The sequence below is a fragment of the Jaculus jaculus genome, chromosome 4 (genome assembly GCF_020740685.1).
Source record: "Jaculus jaculus isolate mJacJac1 chromosome 4, mJacJac1.mat.Y.cur, whole genome shotgun sequence".
Lineage (NCBI taxonomy): Eukaryota > Metazoa > Chordata > Mammalia > Rodentia > Dipodidae > Jaculus > Jaculus jaculus.
In genome coordinates, this window is record NC_059105.1 from 134,674,052 (window position 1) to 134,686,142 (window position 12,091).

The following is a 12,091-nucleotide window of genomic DNA, read 5'->3' on the forward strand; positions in this document are numbered from 1 at the left end:
GTGGTGGTGGTGCTGGGGCGGTGGGGGAAGACAAGAGACCCTGGGTAGTCGGTAGGGTTCAGTGCGGTCCCCCGAGACTCGCCACTTTCCAGCACCCCTCCCTTTCTCCGCGGGGCCCGGGAGGGTGGGGGTGGAGAGCTGGGCGCACCCCCAGTCCCCACCCCTCCCCGGGCCGACTCCGAGGAGCGAGCCGCTTCCCTTCCTCCCTGCGCTCCCGCCTCCTCGCCTTCCCTCCCCCGAGCCAGCGCTTCCAGCCGCCGCAGCTGCCGGAGGAGGAGGCTGGTGGGCGGGCGCACAGCCGGCGCGCTCCGGGGCTCCGCGTCCTCAGCCACCCGGGGAGCGCGACCGATCGACCGACAGACGGACCGACCGACAGACGGACCGACCGACGGACGGTCGGACAGCTCAGGGGACGCAGCGCCGCCGCCGACCCCTCCCTCCTCCCCCACCCTGCCTCCCGCCTCTCTCCACGTCGGAGTTCGGATTCTCCACCCCGGGTGCTCGCCTGGCCTCTTCATCATCACCACCCCCTTGGTTGTTTTTTTTTTGGGGGGGGGGATCCGGAGAGGTGGAAGGAGGCGCCGGGGCTGCCGGGGAGTGGTCCCCTTGCCAAAGTGTGGCTCTGACGCATCCTGAGGATGGAAGTTAAGTGAAAACAAAACCAAACCAAACTCCGGGACGTGTTGCTGCCACCGGGCAGGGGACGCACCGCCCGGGTGGGCAGGCCGATGGTCTTTCCGCTGCTCACCGGCAACTTTGTGGAACACTTTCTCGTCATCGTCGTGACTTCGGAAGAAAGAACTTGTCTTTGGATAGCAAAGGAGCTTGAGGAGAGAGGGCTACACGCGCGAGAGCAATCCCTCCCTCCTGCTGATGAACTTGTGGGAATCTGGGGAGGCAGCGTGTGGATGTACGGCGGCGGCGTGGGAAGTGCCCTCTATTAATTTGGATGGACTGTTGTCATGTGTCCATTGAACACCTCCTCACCACCCGCCTTCTGATCCTGCCTGCCATTCGCTCTTCGTCACTTCATTAGTATCTAGGAAAGTCTAAAAACTTCGGACCTACCTCTTTTTTTGATACTTATTTTTGTACTTTTTGCTCTCTGGGATTGGTTTCTTAAACAATCTGGATCCTTTTTAATATGTCAAAATGAATCTGCTGATGTTTACACAACTACTGCTCTGTGGATTTATGTATGTTCGGGTTGATGGTAAGTTAAACATGCTTTTATCCTTTTGACCCCCTTCCCCCATTGCTTTCTGCGTCTCCTGTAGCATAAATAAAATGACATTGTGTTTGGTAGACTCTTTGGACCAGGCACGGTCTCTTTAGGGGTAGAGAGTTTCAGGTCTTTTGTTTCTATACTGCTGGCAAGTGGAACATGTTAGTAGTCACCTATTGTTGTTCTTATAATTAATTCATTAAGGGACTTCCACAGTAATTGAAAGACTTTGGTAGAAAAATAGCTATTAAAATGAATGTCTTGTAAGAGCCTAACACTGCACTGACCACTCTGTATTTGGCATTTGTTCTGTGGTCTAAACTTTGGCTTAGAAACACAAGAGAAGAGCTATAGTAACATCTTCCAAGGCAGATCCAGTGCGTAGGCAGTTGAGACTGGGTATCTCAAGGATCAAGATACATTCATTACCTGTGTGTCAGTGAATGCTACCCTAGCATGAAATCGGAGTGAGGAATTTAGATCACAAAGCGAAAACTGTCAAAAGTGAGACTGGGCGAGGCTCCAGGAAGGAGATAGCGTCCCCTGTGATGAGCTGGCTGCAGGCTTGGGACGCCGAGCTCAGTGTCCAGTGGGCAAACACAATGGGGGACTGGAACAGGTGCTCTAGGTGTTGCTCTCTGCCTCCCGGCTGAGGCTGAGTCAGGCTGTCAAGCAGACAGGGTCCTGCCTCCCATTCTCCTGTCTTTTGTTCAGATTTGGTTTCCTGGGATATTTTCACAGGGTGTCAGCTTTCGAAGTCTGTTTGTAGCAGTATGGAATGTGATCTGGGATTAATTACTCACATGGTTTTGGATTTGTTCTTTGAAAGTCAAAAAGAATATTTGATACTAGTTTTCCAGAAACAATGATGCTTAGATCCATGGAAAGTTGTTATAAAACTGAACTGCAGCCAGCCTGTCCCCCAACCCTGCGAAATGTGGATGATAGTACTTTCAGTTCTTAATTACGGTGCTTGTAAAGGAATGGAGGTGTATTATTCTCAACCGTGGAGACGTCATAATAGTGTGTTCCTACCTAAACTTTCCTTTAACATTTGCATTATGAATGAATTCAATCTTTGGGACACAGCCTATTTTTGCCCATCTGTGGGAGCTAACTTTGGGTCTGGCAGCTGCTGCTGCACAGAACCTAATGTATAGGGCTGAAAAAGGAAATCTTTCTGTAAACATGAGGCAAGACAGATGACTTTACATACTGTTAAGAGGTTCTTTTTAATCATGGGCCACATGAGGGCCTCTGCCACCACTCCTCCAGGACAGCAGGCAATGGTGGTGGTGGTGGGGGGGAGAGTCTGTATGCACACTGCTTCTCTCTTTCCCTCCAAAGTAGTAGAGGCTTATGTCTTGATTGTTGTGAACGACACTGTGGCAATTTCTATAATCATATCTATAATCATTTACTAAGGCTTTTCTTTTCTGGCATGTTTACCTTTATAATACATGTACATTACCATAACAAAAAGCTTAATGTATTTATCCCAAGTGTGTTTGCTTAACAACAGGGCAAGAGGACTTTCCTTTAGCATAAACCATGGTTTTACATTATTACCTCCACAATAGAAATGCATGGAAGAACTATATACTAGACTACAGAATTATCAGCAGGTTTTTGTTTTTAATCAGTATGTCTATGTCTCTGGGTAGAATACAATTAAATTGCTCAGTGGAAGTGACAGAGGGAATCAGAAGAGCTTGGTGTTACAGAATGTAATTAATGTACCAGGGTGTTTGGAGATATATGAAGCAAATGCAATTAACCAGCTTTCTGGAACAGAAGTAACAAGACATCATTTGTGTCCTCCTTCCTTTCCTCCCTCCCTCCCTCTCTTTTTCCCTCCCTCCCTCCCTCCCTGCATCATTTCCTCCTTTCTTTCCCTCTGTCTTTTCCCTCTGTCTCTTCTTTCTGTCATTTGCTTGCACACCCTCCTCCTCCTCTAAAGACACATCTAGAACCATTGTTCTGACTTACCTTTATAGAATAAGGGAGCTGTTCTGTCTGGACTGTAATGGAGCAGGTTAATTCATATTGATGTATTGGAAAATATTCATGAGTAGACTAGTTTAAGACTGAAGAGTCAGTGCTAAATTTAATGTACATAAACTATTTTTGTGTTTAGCATTGCTAGGTCAGAATCAAAAGAAACTGTGAGGGCTTTTACTGAATTCATACGTAAATTCTGTATTTGACATTGGATTGTCTTTGGATACTTCAGAATGATGACAGCTCATTTGTGGAAATTGTTGAAAATTTGGGATATGAACAACACTGCCATCTAGGCTGTTTTAACACTTGGGATTTTGTGTTCATGTATATAGTGAAGAGGTTGGTTCTTAGGATCTTGAAGCTTTGCACACTAGCTGGATTCTGTAATATTTATTTACTTATTGTCCTTCTTGGAGGTGTGGGCTTATTTTCCACATGAATTTCAAATGTAGAGAAGCTTGTACCATTTCAAAGATATACTGACTACCCTTGTGCTAGACACAGAAATTAATTTTATTCAGTGACAAATGATACATAGATTTGCATTGAGATTTGCTTGGTGGGTTATTTATATGTGCATTTTTATAGTGCGTGAAAAAATGGTATAGTTTTTCCTTCTCATAGAAGACATGTGCTTATATTATTTATTATTTTTCAGAATCAATCCCCTATAGCAAGCTATAGAGAAATAAACATTAAGTTGGTTGAGAAATGCAGACAAACTTTTTCAGTCTGCGATGTGAAATGTTTTGTTATTTTCTGCAGATTAATTATCAAAGTGGAGATTTTCCTTGTGATTATATAGGAGAATATCTGTTAAGTTCAGCCTTTGTTTCACATATTTTCCTTTAAATAATTATGGCATTTTTCAGTCATTTATAGGGAAATGACATTCACCATTATTTTAATTTGTAATTTGATGTCTGTCCCAAACAGTGATCCAATAATTTTACAGTATTTGTGTAAAGGTGTTTTTTTTAATGAGAGTATTTTTCACTTCCTCACTCCTTGAATAGCGTGACACATTTGGCATTTGAAGAGATAGGGATAATGTGTTTGTGCAGTGCAGATGCTAAATCTCATGTAGGCTTATACATTTTGCTAAAGTGCTTCTTTCAGTAATGGGCTCATTATCATAGCCATATGTAGCCCATTTCAGAACTTAAATGGCATATAAGTAACCTGAAATTTGTTCTTGAGCTATGCAGTAATATCACATGTGAATTGGCTTTGTTTGAATAACCTTTGATGCTGTGCAACATGTGGACCATAACCTAAAGGATTACTTAGAACATTAAACACGAAAATCCTAAAGTAAAAGTCATGATTATACAAAACGAATAGCTCTGGTCATCTCATCCCTGAGCAGCCTGTGCAAAATAGTAGCTTTGGCAATGAAAATATGGATAGGTAGGCATACTGCATACATAAATGTGGATATATATAGAGTGTAACGCGCACACACACACACGCACACACACACACACACACACACACACACACACAAACAAACACACACTCTCTGTGTCTAGGAATATTTGCTATTGAATTTTCTGAAATCTACATCAGTTAAATGTATATCCATTCGTTAACTTGGTTTCTGAATACCTTTATTTTTAGACAGGAAATGGAGGAAGAGGATGAGGATGCTGATTGTAATCATTTTCATTCTCTTCTTTTTCTTCTTGTACTCTTCTTTCTTCTCCTTTTCTTCTTTCCATCATTATTCTTCTTTCTTTCCCTTCTATTTTTCATATTATAAATAAGTTAAACTTCTGAAGAAAAAAACAGAGAAGTGAGTGTGTTTCTGAAATAATTCTTGAACAAATCTGAAGCTAAGGGTGATAAATATTTTCTATAAGTGTATCTAGTTTGGCTTGAGCGTCCTTGTTTTTCCTTTAGAATATTATATAAATTTATATAATGTTTGTTTATATAGATCCTATATTTTTCTAATGTAGACACATAGCAGTCTCCAGATCTGAGAACAGTTGGACATGGAACGTACACTGTACTATTATATAAATTCATCATTTTATTTTATTTGGTATGTATGTATGTACATGCATACATACAGAAGCATGATATTGATATTGGATGTCTTCTTCACTCACTCTAGGCTTTTTACTGAGGCAGAGTCTCTCACTTGGACCCATTGCTCACTGATTTGTCTTATCAGACCAGCTAGCTTGAAATGAGGATCTCTAGTCTCTATCTCCAAAGTTCTGGTATTATAGGTAGTTGCCACACCTACCTGAGGAGATATCAGTGGAAGCTCTAGGCTCAAAAAGCTATTAGTGGGACTATTTAGTGGCAATTGTACAAAGACAGAGATGTAATAGGACATGTACAGACTGACTTATTCACCCACAATGCTTTTCTGTAATGTATCGCCATATTGGAGAAGAAGCCTGGGTCTCAGTCTCTTGTATTCTTTCCTTTATCATGGCCAGACCTCAGGATCTGTCCTCTAATCCTTATTTATGCTGTTATCTCTCAATTTGCCCTAACCATTGAGGAATCACACAGGGATTTGAGTTCACAGAGGACAAACTGTTGTAGTCAGGTTTACATTGCTGGTAGAAATCACCCAACCAAGAGCAGCTTGTGTGAAAAAAAGAGGTTAATTTTGGCTTACAGGCTCAAGGGGAGAAGCTCCATGATGGCAGGGAAAATGATGGCATGAGCAGAGGGTGGACCTCACCCTCCGTCCAACATCATGTAGACCGTAGCAACAGGAGAGTGTGCCAAACACTGGCAAGAGGAAACTGGCTATAGCACCCATAAACCCGCCCCCAATAATACATTTCCTCCAGGAGGTGTTAATTCCCAAATCTCTATCAGTGGGGAACCTAGCATTCAGAACACCTAAGTTTATGGGGGACACCTGAATCAAACCACCATATTCTGCCCTTGGCCCCCATAAACTGATATCCATACATGATTTAAAATATAATGCATTCAGTCCAGCTTTAAAAGTTCCCATAGTTTTTTATCAATTCCAATGAGGTTTAAACATCCTAATAGTCTAAGATCTTCTAACTGAGCCATTATAACAAAAGCCTCCCCTAAGCCCATAATAGTACAGAATAAACATTCACACTGCAAAAGATGGCACTGGGCATAACAAAGAAGTATTCAACCCATACAAGATTTAAAACAACAAGAGTTAACATCAAACTCTGTAGCTTCAAGTCCAGCAACTCTAGTCAGTGACAAGTCTCTAACTTGATAATTCTAACCAGCAACAAATCTCTGGAGTTCCAATTCTACCCCTCCAGCTAGCCTACTCACAGTCCTGGAAAACTTCATCCAGGGCTGGCAGCTTTCCTTAGCAGCCCTCTTATGGTTCCAGCATCTCTACTGGGTCTCCACTACAACTTATGGTTCATCCTCATGGCCCCATGGAATCTCCATGCAGGCATCCAGCAAACCTGCTTCACACTGTTCATGGCCATTTCCAAAACACAAGACCATGTTGCAAACTCAATGATCCTCTCTTTCCTGCATTTCTTATATTCCACAATATATACTCCACAGGTAGGGTGCCAATTTATTAATCCAGGGGGAGTTAAGCAGACTTTGAAGAACAGGACACTCCTTGAGCACTCAGGCCCCTTCAAAAGAGTCTGTATTCTTTCTGTTGCCTCAGTGCAGGTAAGCTGGCCCAATCTCAAAGGTTGGAAGCTCTCAATTGTAGCTGAACAGGCAGCAATTTACCCAGATTTTTCTTTCTGTGCCTTATCCCTCTGCTCACACCAGTTCATTTCTACACAAAGCAACCCTGCACAATTTCTCAGGACATGGGAATAACAGCAAGCTTTTCTCCAAAATTGCTGCTAGCTCAGTCCAAGCAAAGCTCTTTCTCACTCTCATAAAAAGCCAAACCTCACAGTCCATAGTTCTTATGCATTCAGGTCTTTCAACTCTGCCAAGAATAGACCATCAAGGTATACTTACAAGTAATGCAAGGCGTCTCTTAGACAAAGGTTTCAAACCCTCCACATTCCTCTTGAAAATCAGCTCCAAAAGGCCAAAGCCACATAGTCAGGTGTATAGTAGTAACCTCACACCTGGTACCACCTTACTGTTGCGGGCAGGTTCTCATTGCTGGCAGAAATAACCCTATCAAGAGCAGCTTTTGGAAAAAAAAAATAAGGTTTATTTTGTCTTACAAGCTCCAAGGGAAGCTCGAAAATGGCATGAGCACAGGGTGGACATCACCCCCTGGCCCACATAAGGTGGACAATAGGAACAGGAGGGTGTGCCAAACACTGGCAAGGGGACACTGGGTATAACAGCCATAAGCCTGCCCCCAACAATACACTGCCTCCAGGAGGTGTTAATTCCCAAATTTCCATCAGCTGGGAACCTAGCATTCAGAACACCTGAGTTTATGGGGGACACCTGAATCAAACCACCACACACAACTTAGCTCTTCTATACACAGCTGTACCTCAAGTGCCTGGCACAGTGCTTGACATGTCCCTCTGAGTGTTTTCTGTCTTTGATTTATAACTAATGATTAAATATCAGGCTCAAGTCCATGATACAACATGTTTGCATTTTCAGTTGTTTCTGTATCTGTAAGTGGCTTTATGTTTCACATTTTTTTCATGATCCAAAACATTTAGACCTATTCTCATAGCTGATGTATGTCTTCTAGCAAATTCTTTGAAATTTATCTTGAAACTAACCATTTTGTGTTCGTGATTTTTACCTTCCAACATTTTATGAATATTTTGGCATTGAACATTTTGTTGTCCTTGTTCAATGTCTATTATTAGTTTAATGTTTAGTATTGCTATGTAGCTACGAATGTGTCATTAGTGCTTATCTTCCTTCATTCTTTTTTCTCCTTACAGTCTTAGTTCTTCACACAGTGGTAGGTGGAACCTTTAAATTATATATAAATGAGACACATAGTTTTGATAGCTTTTTGAGCTTAGCTTCCATTTAGGTCTCCTCATCAAGGTTTACAAACCTCTGTATTTCTCTGACTTCATTGGTTCATACTCTCTAGCTAGAATGTGGATTTATAACTTCTAGGAGGATCTTTTCCAGATTCATGGCCTTTTCATTTGTTCTTCACTATGTGGGAAATTCCCTCATCCAGCTAATTTTATGGATAAAGTCTCTCCATTGATTAAGTGGTTCCTATTCCAATGTTCCCTCTTTGGAAATGTGAATGTTTGCAGCTTCCATGACTGAAACTGGAGACAGCATGCATTTAAAGAGAAATACTGTATTTTGTCTCACAGCTTTGGAGAATCCAGCAGGTAAAAGAGCAAAACTGCTCTCTTGTGACCAGAAAACAACAACAACAAAAATAGAAGGAAGAGGTTGGGTCTCACTGTTCCTTCCAAGGGCACATAAACAATCATTAAATATCCTCTCATTAGGTCCCACCTCCTAAAAATTCCACTACCTCCCAGTAGTGCTGTCATGGGAACAAAAACTTTAACCTTTGAACCTTTGGACATCATTCAGATACTAAATTTTAGCAGTGAGATGACCTATCTTAAATTGCTCCCCTTAAGACACTTGTGTTTTCCCTCTAGTGCTTACATATCTTGTTGCTGTGGCAAGTGCGTGACAAAAGCGTCTTAAAGAAGGGCTTATACTAGCTCATACTTTGCAGGGGTAGTCCACGATGGCAGGAAGTCATGGTGGCAGAAGGATGAGGTAGCTGGCAGTATTGCATACAGTCAGGAGGGAGCAAGAGATCCATGCTTGTGTTCAGCTCACTTTTCTTTTTAATCAGTTCAGCACCACAGCCCATGGGGCGGTGCCAGGAATGCCACTCCTCTTCGGAGTGGATATTCCCCCTTTAAAGTGAGAAATGCCCTCATACATATGGCTTGACATTTGTGCCCTAGGTGATTCTAGGTCCTATCCAGATTATAGTCAGTATTAACCCTCAACCCTTTACTCATCTTAAAATATTTTTTTTACAGCAGTTATTACCACCTGAGCTGGATATGTATTTGTGATTGAGTGCGTCTCGAGACATATGAAGGGACTGATATTTTAATCTGTTTGCTAGCTAGGAAATTCAGTTTCACAGCTGCCTCAGGACTGGCAGAAGACATGAGGTTCTTGAGTCGCAGTTGATGGTTATGAATCATGCCACACACAGGGGTTGACTTCATGTTTGTGCTGATTTCCCTGAAGCACTTGGGGAAGTGTAGTGCACTGGTGTTGCACATGTAGAGTTAGCCTTAGTGTGAAGAACTCTGAGCTTGGGAGCTATTTCATAATGGCTAACAAGGTATTTTGTATACCTTTCACACTAGAGGACATTAGCACTTCATCACATCAGACCCTAAGCAGTGGGCCTTTTGCACATAAAGGATACCATGGGACATGAACTAGCTCTCAATAAATCATCTTCAAAATACAGTTTGGAAGAAAGCAGTACTAGTGTCTCTGCTAAGATGACATGCAGAAACAAGAGGTGCCAGCACCATCTGTGCAGACGTTGGTTATTTATTGTCTGATTCCTCCACTGAGCTCCTATGACAGAGGCTTAAGGCCTGCAGTCATGTTTACCTGTGTGCCTCCAGTGCCCAGAGCATGAACTGATTCAGTGAGATAGTCATGTGATTGCTGAGTACATGTAAATATGCTTATGGAATGATGTTGATTTTCATATCTTAGACTGACCTATGTAATGTTTACAACCTGAGCTAGGGGTGTGTGTGTGTGTGTGTGTATGTGTGTGTAGAAATAGACTGAGAGACCATTATCAAATATACTTGTTGATACAAATGACATTATGTTTCCTGCTGATTCATTATTATACCTTTGCTTGTCAGGAGATACAGAATTGTTGACTTGCTCAAATATCCCTCTTTTATTTCAGGCAAAGAATGTTTTCTATGATGGCAATTTCCATAGTTTCTATTCCCTCATTCTCACATGAAAATTGCTTGACACAGTATTGAATGATGTGCATTTAAAATTTTCTCTGATTTATTTTTATCTATTTATTAGGGACAGAGAGGAGGAGAGGGAGAAAGAGAGAGAGAGAGAGAGAGAGAGAGAGAGAGAGAGAGAGAGAGAGAGAGAGAGAAAAAAGGTGTGCCAGGGCCTCTAGCTACTGCAGACGGACTCCACATGCATGGGTCACCATGTGCATGTGGCTTATGTGGGACTTGGAGAATTGAACCTGGGTTCTTAGGCTTTGCAGGCACAGCTTAACTGCTAAGCCATCTCTCCAGCCCATTGCTGTGAATTTTTTTTTAAAATTTTTATTTATTTATTTATTTGAGAGTGACAGACACAGAAAGAAAGACAGATAGGGGAAGAGAGAGAGAATGGGCGCGCCAGGGCTTCCAGCCTCTGCAAACAAACTCCAGACGCGTGCGCCCCCTTGTGCATCTGGCTAACGTGGGACCTGGGGAACCGAGCCTCGAACCGGGGTCCTTAGGCTTCACAGGCAAGCGCTTAACCACTAAGCCATCTCTCCAGCCCATGCTGTGAAATTTTGACAATGCACTCTTTGAAATGATTCTGTTGTACCCCATAATGCTATACTCCCCCACCCTACCTTACAGGAACATTGACATATGTAATGATATATAGTCCACGAATTGAGACTTTTCTGTCTATTTAGGACACATTTTGCTTTCTATTAAAATATTACTAGCCAGGCATGGTGGTGCATGCCCTTAATCCCAGAACTTGGGAAGTAGAGGAAGGAGGAATTCCTTGAGTTTGAGGCCACCCTGAGACTCCACTCCATGGTGAATCCAGGTCAGTCTGAGCTAGAGTGAAACCCTGCCTCGAAAAATAAGAAAAAAATACTGACAAATAAATATGATTAGTTTGGGAACAGAATCGAATAAATTAGGTCTAAATATACCCCTGCATTAGTTATTTCACCTGTTACTATGGAGAAACACCTGACCCTAGCAGCTTAAGGAAGGAAAAGGTTTATTCTGATTTTCCCTTGCAAGCGAACATGTTCCATCATGGTGGCAAATACATGGCAGCAGGGACAGGAGGCCTGTTGGACCCACTACATCCACAAGGAGGGAAAACAGGCAGTGAAACCAAACTGTGAAGCCCCACACCTGCAGTGCCATGCTTCCTTTAGCAAGTCTCCACTTCCCAAAGGTCCCCAAACCTTTCCAAACAGTGCAGGAGACCAAGTGTTCAAACACAGGAACCTATGCTGGGTGGCTATATTCAAACCACAGTTGAAACTTAAAGCTCATAAGTAACATCCTCAACTAATAGACATTATCCTGCTGTATTTGTGATTGCAGTTCATCAGGACCATCCCTAACACTAAGCTGAGATATATTCAGAATTCTGGCAAGTAGAAGCTAATCTGTATTCTCTCTCTTGATTGAAAAAAAATAACCTGAGGTAGTCTTAACTAGAAAATTTATTTTTCAAAGCTTAGATAAAGGCCAACATGGATACTTTCTAAACTTGGGCATGTGAATAATTCTTTTTTCCCTCCTGATAGAAGTTTTAGCGATGTAATTCATATATCATAAAACTTTTAAGGTGTAAAGTTTTGTATTTTTTAGTATATTTATAGAATTGTAGCACCACCAGAATATAATTTTGAAATGTTTAGTCACCCAGATAAAAACCCTTATTCACTATTTCTTGCCCATTATCCCACCCTCAATCACAAAATATCTCCTTTTAATTTCTGGTGATTTGTTTATTGCTTACTTTTTCACTTAAATGGAATCATGTTAAGTATGTTCTGAGCTGGGTCTCATGGTGCACACCTGTGATCCAAACCATAGGGAGACAGAGGCAGAAGCAGCATCTTAAATTTGAGGCTAGCCAGGACAAACTAGTAAAACTCTGTCTCAAAAACAGTAATGTAGAAAGTGA

General features: G+C 42.0%; 1 protein-coding gene across 20 annotated transcripts in view; it reads left to right on the forward strand.

Moving 5' to 3' along the window:
- Robo2 (roundabout guidance receptor 2) overlaps positions 1-12,091 on the forward strand; it is a 1,359,396-nt gene that overhangs the window by 784,196 nt on the left and 563,109 nt on the right. Inside the window, exon 1 of one of the 20 annotated variants that reach the window (XM_045147701.1) lies at positions 569-1,213. The exons of the other annotated variants lie outside the window; for them this stretch is intronic. Within the exon in view, the coding sequence (XP_045003636.1) occupies positions 1,153-1,213 (61 nt within the window). The 5' untranslated portion in view covers positions 569-1,152. Of the gene's footprint in view, positions 1-568; positions 1,214-12,091 lie in introns of those variants that run through there. 20 annotated transcript variants of the gene reach the window in all.